Genomic DNA, 24,433 nt, shown 5'->3' with positions numbered 1-24,433 from the left:
GCCTGGTTTTTTTTTTCCTAAATCATTTTGCTGAGTCTGTGTGAAAATGCCCCAGAAGGCTGTAAAACTTGTCAGGATGCTTCCAGAACCACTAAAGGCAGAGACTCCCCCCACCGCCAAGCCCCCAAGGCTGCCCATACCTACAGCCCCAGAGCCCTGCCACATCTGTCCCCTCAACCTGGGGACAAGAAACCTTGATGGGAGGAGGTGACATCCCCTCTGTTCCCAGGGGACAGATCAGTGGCCCTGCTGCATTCCCAGTCTTGCTCCCCAGAGCAAGAGACAGAGTTTGGGGAGGATGTGGTTTACGAGTCCCCATCTTCATTTGGGGGAAACTACTTTGTTCAGGCCCAGGCTCTTAGGACAGAGGTGACTGAAGGAGAGGACCAGGTCCCATCTCAGCCTCTGGCAGGGAGCAGGCATGGGGTGCAGAGGGGACAGAGACCCCCCAGCCCAGCCTGTCCTGGAGTAAGGTGCTTTTTTATGAATGCTCACACTGAAGCCAATTTGAAGCGACCCATGGACATGTCCCTGTGAGCTTCTCCAGTGCCCTGAGTGGGGCTCCCAGCTTGGGGAAGCAGAGCTGTCAATTCAGCCTGGTGGCTTTTCTCCCTATCTTTGCATTATTCTTCCTTGTATTCTTCCAAAGTGATATTCTTCCAAAGGAGCATAAAAACTAACAAGAGGAGGTGGTGACCAAGGTGCACCCTTAGTGGGAGCAAGGCCAAGCTGGAGCCCACACCACCAGCTCTAATCACAACCTGCCTTTTCCCTTCTCCTGGCCAAATCCCTTGTCTGTGCCTTGGTTTCCCTCAAAGTAAAATAATGGTACGAAGGAGACAAGGTGAGATGTAAATAATTTGTTTTTCTGGTGAGAGGCTTAGGGAAGGGACCGGGATGAGGTGACCCCCTCTGACCTGGGCTGCCCCACTCCATCACCAGCACTCTGTCCCCCAAAATCAGCTCTAACCCTGGCCAGAAGGCAGGAAAGCATCTTCCATCAGACAAAATCAGATCAGCACTTGGCTTCCAGCGACAGGAGTGCGAGATGCATGGATGAAGCAATTCCCCCTGTCCCTTGATTAATAACAAGGCAGGCCTGCAGAGCAAGGGCAGGGGGGACGCTGTTTAATTGACTCCGTGTTTTTGAAACAGCAGCTTAATGACTAGGTTCAAATTAGCCAGAATCACCTTTTCAACCCTGGGGGAACTGAAATGAAACGTGGATTGCTCCAGCACTGCCTCCCCCCCACGCCAGCCTCTTAAAAATACATCTCCACCTAAAACAGTTGCATCTCTCACGCTTGGATTTTTTGTCTTTTATTAAGCAGATCAATTGTGGTTTTTTTTTACACAGCGATGAAATTCCTTCACGCTCATGTAAATTTTAACAGCAGATCCAGGGATAAGGCTGAGGATGAAACTCAAATGGGAAAGCCTGAAATGCTTATGCCTGCAATGAAATTATAAATCCACATCCCAGAGCAAATGAGCAGTAGGAGGCAGCCAGAAATCTCCATCAGCAGAAGCTCTGGGCTGCAGCAAGGGATGGAAGTTGCAAGTGGAACCGGTAAGGCACCCAAGCTGGGAGAACTGTTGGCATTTCTGGCAGCATCTTGCACAAAGGGAGCCAGTTCAGGCGAGACCATCTATGAGGAGAGGCCATGGCACTAAATCAGCCTGGGACTTGGTGCTGTGCTCTGCTTCTCAACCTCGAATTCTTCCCTCAGTTTCCCCATCTGTAAAATGGAGGATGTGCTGCCAAACCCTGCTTGAAAACCGCTGTCAGATGCAGAAGATGTAACTGAGCAGCTCAGGTGGTGCTGGTCAGCTGTCACGTAACAGATCAAGGGCACAGAACACTGCTTCAGCAGCCCACAGCCCCTAAACCTTGTGACCAGCAAGGCCTGGACCCAGCAGCAAGGAGTAAAGGAGCAACACTCCTGCCCTGGGAGGCAGTCAGCCCTAACGAGGGAATTGGCCTCTCTCATCCTCCAAGCCTAATTAACCAAACCATCTGCATTTCTGGGAGCGGAGAGGGGCAAGAAGAGAGCTCCGGGAGGGATGGCTGATGGTGAGTTCTGTCTCCACGTGGGATGTGGATGCTGGGGGGGTTGTACAGCAGAGCCACGACCCTGGGTGCTGGGTAGCTTCCCAGCCCTGCTGTGGCTGCCCATGAGCTCGGCATTGCTGTGAGGGGCAGCAGAGCCCACTGCGGGGGCACAGCCACGGTCTGGGCTCGTTCCTGCCCTTAGGGAGCTGTTTACGTCCTGTTTTGTCCCAGTTTTCCTGTTGGGTAGCAGATAAATGGCGCGTGGTGACCCGAAATCTCCCCCATGGGTCAGGCAGGGACCTCCGGGTGAGGTGGGCAGCTGGACCCTGTCCCAGAACAGGCAGACTGACCGGGGACGGGGGATGCAAGCGAGCTGGCTTGGGGCTGGGAGAAGCTGGGTGGGGTGAGGGGCACAGTGTGGGGGCTTCGGCCGGGGCAGCGCAGGGGGAGCCGGGCTGGCCGGTGGGACCCCCCCACCCTAGGGCACGGCAAAGCGGGGAGGGGAACCCCCCTTTCCTTCCCTTCCTTTCCCCGTATTTGACCGCCGGCTCTGCCCATTCGCCGCCCGCGGCGCAGCCCGGAGCCGCGCATCGTCCCGGTCCCTCCCCCGCGCTCCCGGGGCTGCGCGGCCCGGCCCGGCCGGGCGGGGGGCGCGGGGGGCGGCTCCACGGCGCGGCGGGCAGCGGGGGGAGGTACCGGGACCGGGCCGGGCCGGGGTCCGTCCGGAGCCGCCCCCGGGGCTGCGGCTCTGCCCGCGCTGCCGCCGCCATGGGCAGCCCCGGAGCCGGAGCCGAGCGGTGAGTGCGGGGTCCCGGGGGCTGGGGAGCGGGGGGGGCGTCTTAATGTGGAGGGGAGGAAGCAGCGCTGGGTCCTGCCGACTAGATCCGACCGGGCCGAATCGAACCGGGTCGGGGGGGGGGGGGGGGGGGGCAGAGCCCCCGGGGCGGGGAGCGGCCGCGGAGCCCCAGGGGCCACCCTCCTCCACCCTCCCCCGCACCCCGAAGCCGGCTCCCCCTCTCCTCTTCACGCCCGGGGCCCCTCCGCTCCCCGCAGCCCCCGGTGGTGCCGGGGAGAGGGGGCTCAGCCCCGGTCGGGGGGGCTGGCGGGCAGGGCTGTTGCTCCCTCGGGCCGGGTTTGGCACCGGGGGTTTAAGCGGCCTCGGGCAGGAGATGAGCTGCAGCGAGAGCTCCAACCTCAACCTGCTCGGCTCCATCCTCCCGTGGCTCCGAGGGTCCGGTACCTGCAGCCTTCCCGTGGAGCCTTCCCCTGGCAGACCTGAGCGGGTCTGAACATCGCCAGACATCAGAAAGAGTCTTCCCTATCTCCTACCGCTCCTGTTTTCCCCCACCCCAGTCCTGCAGGTTCTCGCTCCTCACCACCTCAGGGCCCTGCCTGCTCCCTTCCCTCAGCAGCCTTGATTTTAGGGCTGGGCGGTTTCTCCTCTCCCAAATTCCAGGGTTGATGTACATGCTAATAGAGCCGAGGTTGTGTTTCTGGGGGAAATGGAGCAGGCAGCGAGCGCAGCATACGCGGCTCTTCTTGCTGTTCTGGAATAGCAGCCTGGCTCTTCCTACTCCACATCCACCGTACTTTTTTGTGCCAGTTTCTTAATCCACTTGCAAAGAGGATTTGAGCTAAAAACCTGCCAAAAGGTGCTCTAATTCCCACGGCATTCATGCAAGGGAGCCATGGCAGAAGAGCAGCTGCTCTTTGCATTCGTGCCCAGCCTTACCCTGAGATGGGGGTTTGGGAAAAGAGGAAAGAGCAAACGGGGGGGGGGGGGGGGATGAGGATAAAAGACACAGGCAGAGAGCCTGAAAAATAGATGGGAAGAGGATCAGTGCATGGTTCTGCAGCCTGGCAGCACCAGGGCTGTGAGCTCATCCTTTCAGAGTGAAGAGCATCAGCTGTGCTGGACCCTGGGGATGGGGTTTGGGATGCTTGGTGGCCTGGGGAGGACCAGCCTGGGCCTTTGGAAGAGCTCTCACTTGCTGCTTAGTTTGGTTGTTTAGTCTTGGGTGCCAGCACTTTGCCCTGCCAGGAGCAGAGCACCCCACAGGCACTGCTTCACCCAGCCCTGCTGCTGGGGAGACACCAGGAGAAAAGCTGAGGTGAGGGAGAGAGGGAAAGTTCCTACAAATGCCTCTCTTGTTGAAGTCAGAAGGAATTAAATAAAATAAAATTTAAAAAAACCAGCCAAACAAAAAACCAACCACCCTGAAAAAGCTGAGTTGCCCATCAGCTCCCAGTGGGCTGAACAGCTGCTCAGTGTGATATTTCATGTATGTCTCCGAAGCCAGGGCCAGATTCTGTTGCTGGGCTGAAAAATGCAATAACCCCTTGGTAAGGGGGTGACCTGGGGCTCTGCACCCCAAAGCTTTGCTCTTTGTCACTGCTTCATCATCCCTTACCCTGCAGGATGGAGACAGGGGACAAGGTCCCTGCTGTCGACACGCCAGGGCATGGCAAGGAAGGTGGCATGTGGCCTTTAACCCTAAGAATAATCCAAGATGTGCTGGGGAACTGTCAGTTTTAACAGCCTGTGATTGATCTGGTTGAATTTGAGCTACTGTATTTATCACCAGTTGTTTCTGTGGCAGTTTGTGAAGGTGGAGGTGGGTTACAGCATTGCTGCCTCTTACAGCTGGAGGACTGGTAGGGCTGGGTGAGTTTTGGCCACAGCAGGCTGGGTGAGGTGGTTGATGATCCCCTCAACATTGCTTCTGCTTTTCAGGGGTTTGCAAAAATCCACCTGGGGACCTGCAGCCTTTCCCAAAGCTTCTGGTTCTCTGCTGAGCTGAGGGGTAGATGCTCTCCGACACAGCAATGCCCCAAATCAGCTGGAAGAAGCATCCCAAGAGCAGGGAGCACGTGTCCCACCAGCAAGGGGAAGCAGAAGGAAAAGCAGCTTCTTGGTTTTGGCTTAAACATCAGGATTTTTCCTGATTTTCCTTTTATCCTGCCCTGTTTGGAGGAGGGAGCTGGAGGACCAGAGAAATGGGGGTTGTGTCATGTCTCACCCCTTCAGAGCTGCCTCTCAGCATCGATGGCCCGTGGGCCTGACTGAGTGAGGGGACATTGCAGTGACAGAGCTGGGACATGTCCCATGGCCAGATCCTGCACCAGCTCCTGCTGCTTCCAGACTCAGCCCTTCCCAGGGGATGCACTTCAGCTGATCCCTCGATGAAGATAGCAGGGGCCGGGGGCTTTTTTCCTAATTTTTTTTTTTTTTTTTTAGTGTTTTGAGCTCAGGAATGTCTGCTTTTATTAGCTCAGCTAATCCTGCATCGCAAGATAAACACATCCCTTGCTCCAAGGCCCAAACCTAATCACTGCACTTTTCCTCCCAGCCCGAATTGAACAGTGAACGTGGAGCCTGATGGTAGGGAACAGGCAAATGTTGCCTGGCTGTGTTTGCACTCCATGTTTTAAAAGCATTTAATTGATGTCTTTGGAACCAACGGAGCCTTTTTAACTTCTGCAGCTGTTTCACCCTGGCATTCCCTCTGGGTAGTGGTTGCAGGAGGAACACATGGTTGAGGAGCTGGGTGATCCAGCAGATGCAAGCCACGTTGCTACAAACCAATCCCAGCCTGGGATGGCAGTGAGGTGTTGCTGTAGCCCTGGGAATGCCATCAGGGATATAAAGCACATGGATGGATGCATTTTGCATGGACAGCTGGGTGGGATGCCCATCACAAGCAGCATCTCCCCAAGTGCTAAATTCCACATTACAGGGGCCCAGGGGCTGAACGAGGCCATCTCTGAGCTTGTCCCCTGCTGTGCTGAATCACCAGGTGGCTTTGAAAACCTCATTGTGCATCCTGTGCCTCAGTTTCCCTGTCTGTAAGTGGAGATAATCCAAAGGCTGGGCTTTGTAGGTTTAGATGCTCTCCCAGACAGCCCAAATCCTGCTGCCTGCCTGTGTCTGCAGCTGGAAAGCAATGGTTGAATGTCTGTGAAGGGTGGAAGGGCCGTGGAGCAGCATCTCCATGGAAGGGCCGTGGAGCAGCATCTCCGCTGCCCTCGGGCAGGGGCTGCAGTGTGGGGGTGGAAGGTGCTGCCAGCAGAGGTGCTCTTGGAGCCCTTAGGGCCATTTTGTGAGTCCTGGAAAAAGACCAAAACGAACAGGCAAGGGCGGAAATGTTCAGAGCAGAGATTTCAGAGGAGATAAAGAAAGAGATAAAACCCGCAAGAGCGTTTGGGAAAGATGCTGAGAGCAGCTCTGACTTGCCAGCTGCAGGAGGGAAAGTGCCTGGGCTCCGGGCATTATCAGCTGAGTTTTCTGAGATGCTGGTTTTGAAGTTTTTGTGGCGTTTACCTTAAAAGTCAAAGGAAATGCTCGGGCTGAGGTTGGCTCTGGGGGTGTGGGAGCCAGTGGGGCTCCCCCTGGCAGCAGTATCACTCAGCACCCTGGGCTGCTCGCTCCTTCTTTTGATCCCTTTGCTCTAGGTCAGGATGCTTTGGGGCTGTAGCTGCCCCTCTGTGCTGGCCTGGTGGTGCCCCAGGCCCAGGGGGTGTTGGAGGTGGGGGCTGAGGTTGGGCAGGACATGGGGGTCGTGGCACAACAGGGAAAGGGCACTTGTCAGCTGGGAGCAGAGCGCTGTCGGGTCCTGAGCAGGGGCTTCCCTTCCCTCTTCTTCATGGACAATGGGCAAAGGGAGGACAGGAGCAAACTGGAGTAGCAGGGACTTGGGTGGAGAACTTTGGCCAAACCATGAGAAGTCGCTTCCCAGGGATGAGTTTAAAAAACCATCTGGGTGACCCCAGAGGGTCTGGGTTGTGATCCCCAGGCTGCCCACTGCCTTGGCATCCCACGAGCAGCCCAGTGGCCAGGATGTGGGTGGGGAACAGAGGCTGCACACATCCCACTGTGGTGAAGCCATCCACAGATCTGTCACCCAGCACATGCCCTCCTCCTTCCCACCCTGTCTAGCTCAGCCCAGCTCTTCCCTGCCTTTCCTACCTTCTTCCTGCTGAATTTCTCATGCCCCCGTGAGTTTCCCTGTGGTTTGCAGCCCCATCCATCTTCTGGGTTTGTGTTTTAAAACCGTGTCCCAGCTCTCAACAGCTCAGACAGGAAGCACTGGGACTTGTTGTTGGGCTCCTGATGTGGCAGCCAAAATAGCAGTGGCCACATGGTGTAGTGGAGAGGAACAAGAGTCACTGGGAATTCAAATGACAGATCCCAGCGACAAGGTCTCAGTGGGGTTGTGCTTTATTAAGCACCAGGGGGTTCATGGGAAAGGACTTTCACCCCAAGCACCAGTTGTGGCTACAAGAGAAGGGAACTGGGAGCTATATTTAGGTCAGGTGTGTGATGGGGAGGCACGGCCAGCACCCAACTGGGCAGCCTCATCCCCTTCCCTCATCCCCCTGTCTGTGCAGAGCCTGGGGGGGTTTGGGTGGCACAGTTGGACCAGGTGATGGGTCAGCTTAGAGATGCTGCAGAGGGACAGGGCAGAAGGGTTCCCCTCTCCTGTGCAATGGCCTCTTTGGGCTCTGGTGTGCCCACACCCACCCACCCACCTCCACGGCCACATGTGGGGGTTGGGGGAAGGCAGGAAAGCCCCTCCAAGCAAGAGTTTGTCACTTGTGCACCAGCGTCCCTCCTGCCACCCAAGTAGGAGACAAGGAGGACCAGGACCCTGGAGCTGGTGGTTTGCACCCATCAGACCTGCCTTGATGTGCTGGATCCCTCGTCTGCAGTTCCGTCTCCCTAAAATTGGGATCAAGTGATGATGGGAGTTATTAAACAAGATCAAGGTTTTATCTCTTTGCCTTAGGGGTCTCCCTCTGCCACCCTGCCCCCTCCTATTAAAAAATTTTCATCGTTTTCCCAGAGACCATTGCTTACTAGAGGAAGAGTGGGGAGAAATAAGGGAGGTTCTTTGGGAAGGAGGAGGGAAAATAGTTAGCAGGGAAGGGAATAGAAGGGAACATTCCAAAACCGAGTGTTTTCCTTTTCCTCCCTCTTTGCGTGCCCGGGGCCATGGTTTGATCCCAAACATAGCCCCTGTCAGCCTCCACAGGACCCTGAATGTTCCCAGCTAGACCTCAAGGGGGTCCTGTGGGACCTGGGTGAGGGCATGGTCCTTGCTGCTGCCTGGGGATGAAGGCAGCCTCCAGCATGGAGATGGCCAAAGCCCCTGCTGGCATCCAAGCCAGGAACGTGGGGACACAGGAGGGAAGCAGCAGCAGTAATGTTGGGGTTGTGCCTCATCCCTCTCCTCTCCCATCAGCAGAAAATTCCCCCCAAAGCCTCTCTCACTTTTCCTGTTTGGGTTGGATGCTGTTTCAGTCCAGCTGGAGGAGAGGGTGCATTTATAGGATGAAATAATTTAGGGAAGAGGTTGACTGGGCTGCACGTAAGCTGCCTGTGAGTGTTGACCATGGCTGCGGCCAAGCAGGACCCAGGTGGGTTTGGGAAGGATTTGCCTCCTTTTCAAAAGGCCTCACAATGCCCCCCAAGGGCTGGAGGCAGCAGCAGTGTGCTGAGCACCCTCCTGCAGGGCAGGGTAATGAAGCAATGCTGGCTGAGCATCCCATCCTGACTCCATCAGGCAAAGCTCCAAGATGTTTGTTTTATGGATGCTATAAAATACTTTCAGATTAAACGAGTGGTTTTGTTTCTCCTCAGCTGATGTTTGGACCCAGTAGTGCAGCCAGAGAGCAAACTGTGAGGGTGGTTGTTTCTTCTGGCCTCATTTTCAAAGAGTCACCTGGTCTGACCTTCCCTGTGCTTGGAAACAGCTGGGCAGACTCTTCAATATTGCCAAAATGAGCTATTTTGTATTTCCATTTAAATCTCATTTGAAGCGAAAAGTCCATCTGCTTCCTTTTGTGTTGCCAGAGGAAAAAGGCTGCTTGCAGGTCAGCTTCCTATGGGCATCTCCTCACTGGACACCAGAGGAGGTGGCAATGCCAGAACCTCCTGCTCCTCTCCTTGCCATCACAGCCACAAGGAGGATGGAGCAGGTACCTCTTAATTGAACACTAATTGGGAGTGGAAAAGAGCAGAAAGCCTGCAATTACAAACTGAAGATGAAGTGACATAAATGAGATCTAAATTGTGACCTTTTTCCAGAAGGAGGAAGTATTAACTAAGTGTGACAAATGGGGATTGAAAAAAAATTCCTGCCCATCATTAGGCCTGGTGTCCAGGGCTGATGTGGAGCTGGAGCCTTTGGTTCACTCCTGGGGAAGGAGAGCTGGGGATGCTGGTTTCACAAAAAGTGGTGCTAAGACCACAGAGATGATCTGAGGGCTGGAACAGCTCTGGAGCCAGGCTGAGAGAGTTGGGGGTGCTTCAGCCTGGAGAAGAAAAGGCTCCAGGGAGACTTCAGAGCACCTTCCAGCTGCTGAAGGGGCTCCCAGAAAAGCTGGGGAGGGACTTGGGACAAGGCCTGGAGGGATTGGGATGAGAGGGGGACAGTTTTCAAATTGGAAGAGGAGACTGAGATGAGATCTGCAGGAAGAAATTTTTCACTATGAGGGTGCTGAGCCCCTGGTTGCCCCCAGAAGCTGTGGCTGCCCATCCCTGGCAAGTGTTGAAGGTGGATGGGGCTTGGAGCACCCTGGGCTGGTGGGAGGTGTCCCTGACCATGGCAGGGGTGGCACTGGGTGAGCTTAAGGTCCCTCATTCCTCACAGCACACGCTCCTGTCACAGTTGCCAGGATTATTATATTATTATCATATCTTATAACTATCTATAAATAATATTATTATTGTCTCATAAATTTGCCCTGAAGTTCCATCTGGGTTGGGTCTGTTGCTGGCCCCCAGTTACTGTTTCATTTTTTAACAGCTCAGCCCCATCTCTCCCTGGGGTTGTTTCTGGCTCCCAGCAGTCAGCAGACACCATGGTCCTCCTGGATTGCTGCCGTGGAGCTGAATTTTTCCTCCTTCCCCGATGGTTTTCCAAAATCTCCCATTTACTTTTGCAAAATGATGCTTTTGGGGGGGAGGGGAGCACATTGCAGGGAGAGAGGATTTCAAATGAATGGCCCATGATATCCCCTCCACAATAATTTGTCATTTTTATTGCTCATTTTTCCATAACTAAAGGTCAGGCGGAAGCCTGGCTGGCAGGGCTGATGTTAATTACCCTAAGGAGCAAAAGGCTTCAGTTTACTGCTTTGTACTTTACCCTTCTGGATGCTGGAGCAGCAGAGGCCTGCCCCAGGCTCTGGGCACTGGTGGGTGTCCTGCAGCCCAGCAGCAGCGTGGGGTGTTGAGGGGTTTCCTGGGTCTGGAGGAGGTCCTGAAGGTCTCTTGTGGGCTGAGATGAGCTGCAGATTCCTGCTGTGTGTGTGTCTGCAGCTCGGGGTGGAAGAGTTGGTATGTGCATCCCAAGGGATGCTCCTGCCCCCCAGAAGAGCTTGGCTTGGGGTATCCTGAGCCGGTCCTCTGGAAGTCCAAGGTGTCTCTGCTGGTCCCATCCCATCTGCCTTTGGCTTTGCTGCCATATTTCTTCTTCAAGAGGCTCCTGAGTGCAGAACTTGCACCAGAGCCTCCTTGATGAGAGGCCAGGTCCTGTGTGGTCCTGGGGAGGGGTGGAGTCCTCCCTGCTCCTCTGCCAAGTTGCTCTAAGAAAAGAGCTAAAATGCAAATTTTTTCAGTATATGTGCCTCAAAAATACAGGGGCTACATGGTGAGAAGTGTGTGCAGACAGACAGAGGGGTGGGAACTTGTGCTGGCAGCATGTGGGACCTGAGGAGGCTTTAGGACACTTCACCCACATGCGGAGGGTCCCATTTCACAGGGATTAAAATGTATTTGCAGACAAAAAAAACCTGAAGTAACCTGAAACGGGGTTGCTAAGTGATGCAGGAGCTGCAGAAAACAAATGCCAAGAGCATCAGCTGAGAACCCTGCTTGCCTAGAGGGCTGGGAATGATGGGCCTCAGGTAAACACGTGGGGTTTCATAAGCCAAGCCCTGGCAAACTCTGAAACGAGCTTAACCACCATGCCTGTGTGGTCAGGAGACAAAGTTGCTTTTATTTTCCTGAATTTGGTCTCAGCATGTTTGCAATAAGCAGATGGACATGTCCAGCTTGCTGGAATTTGTATTAAATTTTGCTCTATTCATCCCAGGACCAGAGCCTGGACATCAGGAGCAGCAAACCAAGCTGCTCTCTTTCAGTTGTGCTGAACTTTTGGATGGTGATGCCTCCAAACAGTGTCTGCAGCATCTCCTCTGGAAGGCATGGAGGTGATGGAGCCTGCACACACATCTCTGCAGCACCAGCTGGAGCTGCTTCTCTCCCAGTTATCCCAGCACTGGGGTATTATCCCACCAACTGGGCATCAGCAGAGCCCCACCAGCTCTGCCAGTTGCAGGCTGAACCAGATATTTGTGCATCAGCACCAGGAGAGCTGCAATCCCCCAAAGCACCTGTGCTGGGTTGATTCCCCAGACAAACTCCTTGTCAAATTAAATCCAGTGGTGCCACAAACCTCTCCAGGTCGAGGTCTTTCTGGGTCATTTCCTCAGGGCAGGGCTTGGGTTGGGTTCCTCTTACCTTGATTTTAAGTGTTTGGTCTGGGTGGCTTCCACACACACTCCCTGCACCAGCTGCCTGTGCTGTGGGGTCCCATCAGGTGACATTCCCTGGCTGGGATTGTGCTGGGATTTTCCCATCCTGGGGAAAGGGGTGCGAGCTGGGTGCCACCAGCTCCAGGTGCCACCAGCTTTGGCTGCCACTGCAGAGCTAAGGCCTCGTTTCTCCATGGGTCTCCAGCAAAGGAGGGGAAGTTCCTTTGGCCAAGGTTCTCCATGCAGCTCCAGCAGAAACTACCCTGGAAGGTGCTCTGGCCCTTGGACAGTCCTGGCAGTAGCAGGGACAGAGAGGAGTCAGGGTTTGAGTGGGGTCTCAAGCAGAGACCTGGATGGGTGCAGCAGAACAGGACCTGAGGCCTGGCACCAGTTGTGTCTCTTAACCAGGAGGAGCTGGATTTACCCCAAAAAGTAGCTATTAAATTCTTTCTTTTAAATTAAACTTGATCCAGAGAGCTCAGAACACTTTAGTGAAACCATAGCAAATTGTTGCTGGTGGTGGGGTGTCCTGCACCTCCCACACACCAGCCAAAAAGGCTGGGACTGTGTGTCCCACCCCCCAAAATTGCCTGTGGGGAGAGATGATGGGGGGGGGGGGGGACTGGCCAGCCATGCTTCTGCTTGAAAGTTTGGGTGGAATCTCCTGAAATGAGAGAACTCTTGGAGAGCTGATCCTGGCTCCTCGCTGCGTGGGGTGCTGTGTCCTTCTGAAATCCCCCCCTCTCTTATTGCCCCCAGGAGCAGTGCTGGGCTTGGGTGCCTCTTTGTTCGTAAGAGGATCCTTTGAGGTTCAAGTGCTGTGTGATTTTGGAACATTTATAACCAGGCAGGCTGCAAGGGTCAGCTCACTTGCTGGGCTTAAGCACTTAGGAAGGCCAATGGTGCTCCCCTTCTCTGGGACGTGCTTCTGTGCCATAATCCTTGGGCTTCAGGGGTATTTATTTTGGGATTTGTGTGTTGGACACAGTGGCAGGGTGATTTACAGCTCTCTCCTTGTGCTATTTTGTGTAGAGGAGCTGAGGCTGGCTGTACTGGGCACTTTGGAGTTTAAACCTCCCCCATCTCAGATGCCACAGCAGACCCAGATGTTGGTGCAGCCCTGGACCTGCAGAAAGGTGAGTGCTCCCCGGGCCCAAGCAGGGTGAGGGTTGGCAAAAGACTGCTCTGGGGTGAGGTTTGGCCACTAATACACTTGAAATCCTGCTCATTTGTAGCTCAGGGCCACCATTAGGTCCCTCCTCCCACCTTTGGCAGCATGGGGAACTCAGTACCACAGGGTTTATCCCATATAATGGCTGAGAAATCTCCCTCCTGTTGCCGTGACCCCAAAATGAGCAAGAAGTAACTCCAAGGCAGGTAGGGTGTGACATTTAGGGGTGTTAAGCTCTGGTGCTGGCTCCCAGGTTGCTGGCAGATGGCAACAGGGACCACACCAGGATGAGTGTGTGACACTGGTTTGAGGAGCAGTGATTTGGGGTTCAGATGGGCTTCATGGAGAGGGGAGAGGGATTTGGGAGTCAACCAGCTTGGTCCTGGGGTTTGGGAAGCTTTGCCTTTTCTCTGCTGTTGAGATGCTGCAGAGGGAGATAAGTGATATGGTCATGCTGTCCCCTTCCCCTCCCATCCTGGACACTTCTGAGTTTTGGGAGCCTGGTTGGGGCTGGGGCCAGGCAGGGAGATGTTCTCCTGATCCCACAGCCACAGCTGATGCCCTGAAGCTGCAGATCTGGGCACAGACAGCAACGTGTCCCACTCCAAATGTCACTGCTCACTGCAACATTCAGCCTGGGGGAGGTGGTAGGGGTTGGCAAAGCCCAGCCAGCCCACTCCAAAACCTGAGCAGCAATGCTGGGGGGGATCCACTCTCTATAGGGCTCCTCAGGGCTGGGACAAGACCCCTGTCCCCCTCTCCTTGCAGGGGTTTGTTTTGGGGGTGGTTTGGTTTCAGCCCTGCCTGGCAGCACCAGGTGTAGGTTGCAATGCAGAACATTATCACCCTGCAATGGCTTCTGCCTTTGTTTGCTCTGCTCCCACCATCAGAACTGGGATGGCAATAAAATTCCCAATGCCACAACTCCAGACAGGGCTTAAACATCCAGGCCAGGAGGGATGGTGAGCAGAGCTGGAAGGTGAAGGAGAGGCTGTTGCTCGCACTCCCCTCACCCAGGATTCCCATTCTGAGGTGGGGTTTCCAGCAGGTCAGGGGCTCTGTATCTGCACCCCAACCCCCTCTGCACCCCGAGTTTTGCTCACAGGGCTCACCTTTGTTTTCCTGCAGAAAGCTGAGCAGTCCTGCTGGGCTGGCTTGTCTTCCAGCCATGGCTGCCTCTCCCACCCATTCCTTGGGCAGACATCTGTCTGTCAGCCTGGCCTGTCAGTCTGCTCACCCTGCCCACAGGTCCAGGTGGATTAAAGCCTCCCAGATGATCCATGGCCCTTCCCGGGGTCCCGGTGCCCATGGGGCTGGTAGGGCTCTGTGCTCCACCTCAGAGGGAAGCTGAGGACTCCTCACCATGGGTGAGGGACCCCATGGGGCTAATCCCTCAGAAACAGGGTCCTTCCTGTGGGCCAGGTCTGGAAACAGCCTTTGTTCAATCCAGAAGCCTCAGGGAAGTGCCTAGGACTTCAGTAGCTTCATTTTTTGCAGCTCCTGGCAGGTGTCACCATGGTTCAGGTGAGGAATTAAGAGGAGACTTTGCCATCCAAGGCCCAGTGCTGGCAGCCAGAGACATCCATCACAGGGTGATTTATGTGCCAGCCCTCCCAACCCCTTCCCTCCCAACAGGGGCTCAGGCCAGCATCACTGAGATGCTGAGCTTAATGACCAACCTCAGCTAACGAGGGCTGCTGAGCTGGACCAGGGGAATAGATGAGGTCGTTTGCTGGGGCAAAGCCCACAGGGAAGCAGCAGCCTTGGCACAGGAGGGCTGAGCTGGACCAGGGGGATGGCTGCCAGCCTGGGCACTCCACACCCTCTGAAGCAACACCATCCATCAGCTCTCTGAAAGGTGGCTAATTACAGCGTATGCTCCTGGGTTCTGCTTATTAATCATCCTGCTCCTGCACTTCATTTCCTACAGAGCTGCCTGGGTTACAGGAAGGAAGGCACAGGGTCCCTTCGTGTGACAAGGAGCCCCTTTGGGTGACGTGTCTGCAGAACCTGGGTGCTCCCAGCACGGTCTGTGCTCTGCCCTGGGGGGGGTCCTTGGTCAGATCCCTCTGTCCCCATCCTGTCCTGTGGCACACTGGCTGGGGTGCTCTCCTCCACCAAGGTTTTGCTGCCAGGCTGTTTTGGCAGTCCTGGTGCAAGAGGTGAGGGATGAGCTTGTAAAGCAGCCACGTGCCCCAAGATAGGAGGGAAAACAGCTGCAGGAGAAGGAGCAAATTCCCTTCTCTTGTTTAAGGATCTTGATTTGTGGATCTTGGTTTGTGTCTCCGTGGGGGCAGGAACCATTGCCAGGAGCACTGCCCTGTTTTCCAAGATGCTCTGCTCATAGCTAGGTCTATGCCTGACACTGCCAGCTGGGGCTGGTATGGGTTTGTGTTTTGTAAATCTCTCAACATCATCAGGCATGGCTTTAAACCCAACAGATTCAAGGAGGACATTGCTCGGGGGCTCAAATTCTCTGTCCCTGCTCCTGGTGCTCAGCCAGGAAGAAACCTGAGCAAGACAAACCCTGTGCCCTGGGTTGGTTCAGATGGGACTATCTTGGCTCAGATGGGGCAACTTCAGCTGAGATCACAGAAAGTTAGAGGTTGGAAGGGACCTCAAAAGCTCATGGAGTCCAACCCCCCTGCCAGGAGGTTACTTAGGTTGGTTCAGATGGGACTTATCTTGGCTCAGGTGGGGCAGCCTTGAAAAGCCCAGAGCCCCTGGGCTGTGAAATAACCCCCAGTGCCCCTCTGGGGACCACTGCCTAAACCCAAGTCCAACCCAATATTTCTGGTGGGTACTGGTGGAGCAGCTCACTGGCAAAAAGGTGTTTTGGGGGCACAGCTGAAGACAGGGAGTCCGGCTCAGCCTCAGCTCCTGTGTGATCCAGCAAGTACTGGAGGTGTTGAGATCCAGGTCAGGTTTGCTGTCAGCCAAAATTTCAAAGGAACAGTTGAGATTCAGATCTGGGGGGTGGTTTGGGCTCAACTGCTTGAGCTGAAATAAGGGCATTGTACCCACTTGTCTTGCTCCCCCTTCCCTGATTTTAGAAGAGTTACTCACTTTGGTAGAGAAATAAAGATGCTTGTGGAATATTAAATACTTCCCCAAAGCCCCTGTTGCTGATAAGTGGCTTCCATGCCTCGTTCCCTAGTACATGCAGTGACCTTTTAGAAATGTTGTACGTTGTGGTCGTATCCAAATGTCTTCTCTCCTGGGAGCATCTTGTGGAGATAGAGATTCAGACATGATGTCTATCAAGAAGAAAAGCAGATTGTGGCCAATCTGTGGCTGCCTGTGCAGTATTGCCTGGGCCACGTGCTCAAGAATCATAAGGTTGTCTCTAAAAATAAGCAGTGGCTTCTTTCAAGTCGTCTCCTTGGCATCTTAGCTCATTAGGGAATCCTCATTTCTGGGTTTTCGCAGCATTTTGCGAGGGCTGGGAGTTTCCTTGTGGGAGGAAAGCGGAGAGTCCTGTGGATGCAGCTGTTGTGGACTCAGGATGGGATCACAGGGTGGGAAGAAGGCTCCACGAAGACAACTGCTGGATACAAAGGGTAAATCCTGCTTTTGCTGGAAGCTGCCACAATCTCACTGCTCCAGCATCATCTCATCCAGCCCCGAGACCTGGGGCTGTTGAGCAGAGGGAGAGACAGTGAGCGAGATACAGCAGCTGCCAGACACCAAAATAACTCCCTTCTACACGAGGTTTTCATGAGTTTCAAACCTTTAAGTCCCTGTAAGCCACGCTTCGGGGTGTTCTCTGCAGTGACCCCATCTCCTCTCTCTGCTCGTGCTTTCTGCCAGTTCCCTGTCAGAGCAGCCTCGAGTGGGACCCAAGGGTGCCTGTGGGGAGCACAGCACCCACAGGACCCATCCCTGCTGCTGGGCTCTGCCATGGCTCCCAGGTGCAGTCCTTTGGCCTCCTGGTGCTCCAAGGAGCCCTGGCTTTGGGACGTTTGCCACGCATCCATAGGGGGACCCGTTGCACAGAGCCCAGAGAATTTATTTCCCAGCCAGGCTCTGATGGGATTAGGAATAACTCTGGACTGGATAATTCTCCATTAGGTCTGGTGATTGATTTGCACCCTTCCTACCCCCAGCTGGCTCCTCCTCTCCCAGGTTCAGCTGGATTATTGTCACGCTTGGTTTGCTAATTGCTTGATCGCTGGGAGCCTCTTCTGAGCCCAGCCTGGGGACAGCAATGGCCTCTTCTGACCCTGAGTTTTCTGCCTCTCAGTTTATGCCTCAGCTCTGGTTTAATCTCCTCCATTCCCCAGCATAAACTGAGATGGTTTTGCTGCCCTCATCAGAAGGAGAAGCCTGCTGGTGTCACCCTTGGAGCCAGAGAAAATCCTGAGTGTGCTCCTTCAGATGCTTCCCATCCCCTACATCTTCCTTGTATCCCTTGGGCTTTTCTGAGCTCATTGTGACCAGAAACCTCCCTGGACTGGAGGCAATGGCTAAAATAAAGCCACAGGAGCTACAGGTTCATTTCTGGCTGGTGGCATGAAAAACCTGAAGACACTGAGGAGCACAGATCACCTTCAGTGTCCCCAGAAAGTGTCCCTGGCAACCACAGTGTGCTGTGAGCAAAGCCACCAGCAGCAGCAGGTGGTAAAACATCATTCAGATCCCTGACTTCATGTTCAGATGTGGAAATTTGCTCTGAAAATTGCCTAAAGGTGCCTCTGGGGACCTGCATCAACCCATGGATGCCACAGGTAGATGCCAGCAAGAGCTGAGCACAAAGCAGCCTTCTCAGGGACCCTGTTTTTCTCCCTTTTACAGCCCCAAAACCATTGGAGGGGCTTTGTTTTTGCTAATAGTTGCACAGCATAATTGAACATTCAGGGTTTTCAGGCAGGGCTGGCACAGTGAGGATGGGTGAGGAGCAGGTCCATGGAGAGCAGGTGAGGAGAGGCATGCTCTGGCCTCCTGCCCATGAGGTGCAGTGGCCAGGAGACATCTGGGAAAGCACAAAGCAAATAAATCCCAGTAGTGAGGAGGTGAAGGAGGAAGAGGGGGAGGAGGCAGAGGTAGGCATCAAGGTCAGTGCCTCCACATTGCTTTGGTGTGCACCCTTCTTTGCTGGTGGTGATGCTCTGCCCAAGCTCTCTGGTGCTGTTTCAGGGATGGTGGTGAGGACCCAACCCCAGGAGATGTTGAAACATTTTGGGTCACATCAGTTGCCTCCTTTGCAGCATTTTCTCTTTGAGTCTTTGGACCCTAGGGTGGGGCTGAGACCTGCCCCACTCCCTCCACCTCTGCCAGGGGGCTGGAGGGGCTGGCTCTGTTCTTCATACCCCCCAAAATCCCTTGGCTGAGCTCAGAAACACCCCACAGTGCCCCAACGGGGCCACTTAATTAGGTTAATGACAGTGCTTCATTAGGGAAAGGCAGCTGATGAGTTTGTAGCAGCAGGATTCCAGGGGCAGTGTCAGCCTGGCAGATTCGGGGCACAGAAGGGGATGGGGAGTGGGGAAAAAGGGGAAGTGGGGGTGAAGTGTGCTGCTGAGCTCTGTGGTAATCCCTCCTCTCTGAAGCCTGGCCCTGTGGCCCCCCTAATCTGTGCTCTGAAAGGTGACACTGGAGTCAGGGACGGGAGCTCCGAGCTCCTGTGTGTCCCTCCGAGCATCCCCTGTCCTGTGAGACCCTTCCTGAGCCCGGGGCCTGGGAAGGATTTGTGCCACCAGATGAGACTTTGTGGCATCTGCACAGGGAGCAGAGCATCCCACCTGGAGCATCCCACCTGGGTCACAACTTTACAACACCTCTGGCTGCATCTCTGTTCCTGCACTCCCTGTGGGGGGGTCTGTGTCCCCCATCATCCCGGGGCACTCGTGCTCACAGCCCCCTGCACATGTGTGTGCAGCACAGAGCGGGTGTGAGCTGGGGAGAGGAGGGAAGAGGTTGAAGGGTGGGTCTGCAGCCGTGTTTCCTCTCACATCTTCCTCTCCCCTTGCCTCAGTTTCCCTGCTCTCCTCACACAGTGTGCAGGGGGTGAGGCTTGTTTAGCTGAGGTCTGCACAGGGCACAGTCACCAGGTCATAGAATCACAGAGTCTCAGGCTGGTTTGGGTGTTAAGGGACCTTAAAGCTCATCCACACCCAACCTCCCTGGCACAGGCAAGGACACCTCCCACCAGCCCAGGGTGCTCCAAGCCCCATCCAACCTTCAACACTGCCAGGGATGAGGCAGCCACAGCTTCTGGGGGCAACCTGGGCCAGGGGCTCAGCACCCTCACCCCAAATAATTTCTTCCTGATGTGCAACTTCAATCTTCCCTCTTCCAGTTTAAAGTCGTCACCCCCCATCCCATCAGTCCCTGCCCCTTGTCCAAAGTCTCTCCCCAGCCTTCCTGGAGCCCCTTCAGGCACTGGAAGGTGCTCTAAGGTTTCCTCAGAGCCTTCTCTTCTCCAGGCTGAACACCCCCCTCCCATTGGCCCTGTTTTGGCCTTGCCATGGGCTGACACCAGTGCTGGTGACCTGTACCAAAGACACACAGAGTGTCTACATCAGACTGCAGTGTGACAGTGTGACTGGAAGGTGCTCTGAAGTCTCCCTGGAGCTTTCTCTTCTCTAGGGTCACATGTTAAGGGCTGAGAAAAAAGGGGTTGAAGGTTTCTGGGGATTGGGGAATGGGACTTTATGAGGGCCATGAGCCATGGCTGGGGGAGCATTTTTCAGTCCCAACCCACAGATGGCTGATCTGGGGCTGGGTAGGACTTTATTATCTTCTCCCCACCTCGCTGTTGACTCCTCATCTCTCACTTCCAGGTGCACAGGAGAACGGTGGTGAGCCCATAGGACCATGCTCTACACAATGAGATGTTGGCTCCCAGTCCTAGTCCTCCAGCTGGTCCTCCTGAGCCCACCACGAGTGGCAGCGTGTCCTGCCCGCTGCGAGTGTGCCCCGCAGCTGAGGTCGGTGCTGTGTCACCGCAAGCGCCTCACCTCCATCCCCGAGGGCATCCCCACCGAGACCAAGATCCTGGAGCTCAACAAGAACCGAATCCGCTGCCTGAACCCCGGGGACCTCTCCCCGTACCCGCTGCTGGAGGAGCTGGATTTCAGCGAGAACATCATCTCCAATGTGGAGCCGGGAGCCTTCAGCAACCTCTTCAACCTGCAGACCCTGCGGCTGCGGGGGAACCAGCTCAAGCTCATCCCTCCTGGGGTCTTCACCAAGCTGACCAACCTCACCCTCCTGGACATCAGCGAGAACAAACTCGTCATCCTGCTGGACTACATGTTCCAGGACCTGCGAAACCTGAAGAGCCTGGAGGTGGGTGATAACGACCTGGTGTACATCTCCCAGCGGGCCTTCTCAGGGCTGCTTGGTCTGGAGCAGCTGACCATTGAGAAGTGCAACCTGACCTCCATCTCAGCTGAGTCCCTCTCCTACCTCCAGAACCTGGAGGTGCTGCGTCTCCGGCACCTCAGCATCTCCACGCTAGAGGACCAAAACTTCAAAAAGCTCTACAACCTCCTGCAGCTGGAAATTGACAATTGGCCACTGCTGGAAGACGTTTCCCCCACCAGCTTCCAGGGCCTGAACCTCACCTCACTCTCCATCACCTACACCAACATCACAGCCGTGCCCGCCGCTGCCTTGAGGAACCTGGTGTACCTCCGGTACCTGAACCTGTCCTACAACCCCATTAGCACTGTGCTGAAGGGCTCCTTTAAAGACCTCATACGGCTCCAGGAGCTCCACATCGTGGGTGCTCTCCTGGTGTCCGTGGAGCCACAGGCTTTCTCTGGCCTGAGACAAATCCGGCTGCTCAACCTATCCAGCAACTTTCTGTCCACACTGGAGGAGAGCACCTTCCACTCTGTCAACACACTGGAGACACTGCGGGTGGACAGGAACCCCCTGGCCTGTGACTGCCGCCTCCTCTGGATCCTGCAGCGGCGGAAGACGCTGAACTTCGACGGGCAGCAGCCCATGTGCTCCTCACCACCCGAAATCCAGGGCAATGCCCTGCGCGACTTCCCGGACTCGGTGCTCTTCGAGTACTTCACCTGCCAGAAGCCCAAGATCAAGGATCGGAAGCTGCAGCACGTGACGGCCCGGGAAGGGCAGTCTGTGACCTTCCTTTGCCGGGCGGACGGGGAGCCAGACCCCTCCATCTCCTGGGTGTCCCCCCAGCACCGCATGATCACCACCCGCAGCACGGGGCGGGCGACGGTGCTGCCCGGGGGCACCCTGGAGATCCGCTTTGCCCAGGTGCAGGACAGCGGCACCTACATCTGCATCGCCAGCAACGCGGGGGGCAATGACACCTACTTTGCCACCCTGACGGTCAAGGGGCGGCCGTCCGACGGCTCCCGCTACGCCAACCGGACTTTGTACCTCAGCGAGTTCAACGACACCTCCCACAACGACACGCAGGTCTTCTTGAAGTTTACACTGGACCTCAAGACCATCCTGGTCTCCACAGCCATGGGCTGCATCACCTTCCTGGGCGTGGTGCTCTTCTGCTTCCTCCTCCTCTTCGTCTGGAGCCGGGGCCGGGGTCAACACAAGAACAACTTCTCCGTGGAGTACTCCTTCCGCAAGGTCGATGGTCCCACCACCACCACCGGCCAAGGAGGAGCTAGGAAGTTCAACATGAAGATGATCTAAGCCTGTCCCAGAGGAAAACTGTTGTGTGCTGCCCAGCCTTGGGCACGGCTGTAGTGGGATGGGACCAGGGGGGTGTGGGAGCACTGAAGACATCCCGGGACTGGTGGTAGGACCTTGCTGTGCTGGGACACAGCTGGTGACATGCCAGAGGCCAGCGGGGTTGGCACCGCAGGGACCTGCAGGGTCAAGAAGCGATGGCTGTGGCCATCCTGGCCCTGCAGTGAGCGGCTTAGGGGCTGTCCTGGCTCCAGGGGCTCCCAATGTCACCAACATTTTCACTACCAACTATGCATTTCTCTAGCCAGGAGATCATCAGCATTTGGGCCTGGGAAAAAAATTGCTCCCTTTTTTCCCCCCTTTGTGTTTTTTTAAGAGACTCTACAGAAAACTTTCCTGGTGGTTGTTTATGGTTCTTCTCTTTTCTTGTTGTTGGTTTTCTTTTTGGTCCAATGATTCTCTTTTTTCTTTTTTTTAAATGAATCTCCAAGAGCAAAGTCTTCCGGGGCAATGTGGTGACTGGGGTGCTGCCCAGGGAGGTCTGTGCCAAGCTGGGGGCCTCCTCCAAGTCCTTGGCAAAGCTGGGGCACGGCCATGCCTTGAGAACTTCCCATTGTTGGATTTAAGAAACAGCAGCTCAAAACGTGGGTGCTCGGGGACGCTCCTGCACAAGCAATAATAACCCACCCAAGGCCAGGCTCTGAGGAGCTGTCAGCAAGAAAAAAGGGGGGGAAAAAGGCAAAATGAGGCCAAGGTTCTTAAATTCAGAAGGAGCAGTGCAAGGGCCCCATCTTTGCATCCACCTGAGCCACTGTGGGACAGGGGGGGTGAAGGGGTGGGCGGTCAGGATTGGTATGGGTGCAAGAGGCACTTTTGAGTACATTTTCTTTGGTTTGCACAGTCCTGCAGGAGAGCAGGAGCTGGCTTGTCCTGCACAGGAAGGCTGGAGAGCCCAGTAAAAAGAGGAGAGAAAAGCTTGGGGCAATCAACTCGGGAAGTGACAGCAAAAGCAAATACGGTGAGAAAGCCCTGGGTGGCACCTCCATTGTGTCCACTGGGATCCTGCACCCTCCAGCACTGAGCACTGTGGGGTGGTGTCCCTGGGGACAGTCTCCAACTTCTCCTCTCACCACTGTCCAGGGCACCCCCAGCTTGGAGCACAAGGGTTTGGGTGGGAGAAGGAGCAGAAGTGGCTTGGCTGGAAGAGCTTCAATGGGACATAGACAGGGCAGGGAGCCCACTGCTTCCTCCTCACCTCACCAGGTGCCCCCATGTGCCTCTGTCCCCATCTCTGCAGGCATGTCCCCTCCCATTTGGATGTCCCTTCTCCCCCTGGCAGTGGTCAGGCTGTGCAGGTTCACTCTGGGCGCTGGAGGAGGCAGCTGCCCCTCTCCTGCCAGACATCTCCTGGGGGCTGTGCTGGAAGCAGGAGCTCCTGAGGGATCTGGGCTGAGCTCCCCATCAGCTTCTCTGCATGGGGGTAAAAGTCAGAGCTGCTGCATGGATCACCCTGTGCCGCTGCCCCCATCCTGCTCTCACACCCATGGGTGCCCCTCACCCCCAGGCTGAGCTCCAGGGTGGAGAGGGGTGATGAAACCAGGGGGCTTAGCACCCAGCCCTCCTCCTCTGGGCACTGCCAGGATCTGGCCCGTCCTGGGGGGTGATTCCCACCTCTCTCCCATCCATCCCCTCTCCTGGACCCATGGCCCCATCGCATGCCCGGTGTCCCCCCGCCCCTCAAGCCGTGCATGCCATGTCCTACCGGGTCCCCCCACCCTCACCCGTGCACCCTTGTTTGATGTCTGGGGTTTTTTACTGGGGAGGGAGGGTTGGGGAGGGAGTCGGGCACAGTGCAGACCTGGCACAGTTTTATATGTAACAAGCATGTGAAATGTATGTGCGAGGGCGTGGGGGGAGAAAAAGATTAAAAAAAAAAAAAAAAAAAAAAAAAGGGACTTTTGTGGCTTGTTTGGTTTTCTTACCCCTTTTCTTTTCCTTGTGCCTCTCGTAAGAAAAGCCAAAATCAGTGGAGAAAGCCCAGGAGGGGCTTGCGTGGAGCTGGGCAGCACCCAGAAAGGGTGCTTGGAGACACTGGCACCCTGTGCAGGATTGGTGCCTCGAGGCTCCCCCCCCAGGGAATCCCAGGGAGTCCCAGGATTCAGATGTTAATCTCCCCAAGCTCTGCAGCCCATCAGGTGGTCATCACCACCAGCAGCCCTCAAACCCCTTCCCAGCCAGTGCCAACTCCCTGCCAGAGGGTACTCGAGTCCAGATTAATAACTAATAAATGATTAATGAGCAGTGTTAACAAGCTGCCATTGCTGTTAATCTAGTATTAATTATTAATAGAGTGTTTATAAGGATGCCTTTAAGCTGAAGGTTGCAAAGGCAGCACTTCACCTACAAACTGAGGCTGAAAAACCAGGGACTGGAGAAACTGAGGCACAGAGAGACACTGTCTGTAGGGCCAAGTGGCAGGAGCCAGCAGCACTGGAGGGAAGGGGGAGCAAGGGTTGGTGTCCCTCTTCTTAGGAAGACTGAAGTGATCCTCTTGCCCCCCTTTCCCATCCTGCCAGCCCCAGGGGACACCCTGGCCCCACACAAGGCCATCCCTGCCCGTGGCTGAGCTGCCAACCCCAGAAGGCATTTTGCCATCCTGGTGTCTCCTTGCCCAGCTGGCTGGGGACCATCTTCTGTGTGTCCCCAGCAAAGGGGCTGCTATACCCCTCCTCAGCCCCCCCATTTCCCATTTCCCCCCCCTCCTGCCAGGCTCACAGGATGGCCTCTCCCCATGCCATCTGCACTCCCAGCTTTCCCAGCAAGGGACTGGGCTGGGAACCAGGAGCAGGCAGAGTGGTGGAAGCAAAGCAAGGCCTCCATCTGCTGGAGAAAAGGGCCCTGTGCTGGTTCCCAGCTTCTGCACCCCCAAATTCCCCACCCTGCTGCTCCCTGGGGGTGCTCCTGGCACCCATCTGACCTGTACACAGACAAGTGGCCCCAGTTGCAAAATAACTGGGGTGCCTTGGGTCTCCTGGGGC

General features: G+C 55.4%; 1 protein-coding gene across 1 annotated transcript; it reads left to right on the top strand.

Annotated features, from left to right (window-relative positions):
• Positions 1-2,771: 2,771 nt before the first annotated feature.
• LINGO3 (leucine rich repeat and Ig domain containing 3) lies at positions 2,772-22,325 on the top strand. Its single transcript, XM_030466416.1, has 3 exons — positions 2,772-2,850; positions 12,626-12,729; positions 19,547-22,325. Exon 3 carries the CDS (start codon positions 19,581-19,583, stop codon positions 21,396-21,398), a length of 1,818 nt encoding a protein of 605 aa, XP_030322276.1. The 5' UTR covers positions 2,772-2,850; positions 12,626-12,729; positions 19,547-19,580; the 3' UTR covers positions 21,399-22,325.
• The last annotated feature ends 2,108 nt before the right edge of the window (positions 22,326-24,433 follow it).

This window comes from Calypte anna, chromosome 28 (assembly GCF_003957555.1).
Source record: "Calypte anna isolate BGI_N300 chromosome 28, bCalAnn1_v1.p, whole genome shotgun sequence".
Lineage (NCBI taxonomy): Eukaryota > Metazoa > Chordata > Aves > Apodiformes > Trochilidae > Calypte > Calypte anna.
The sequence above is the reverse complement of the archived record's forward strand: the minus strand, read 5'-3'. Positions and strand labels throughout refer to the sequence as shown.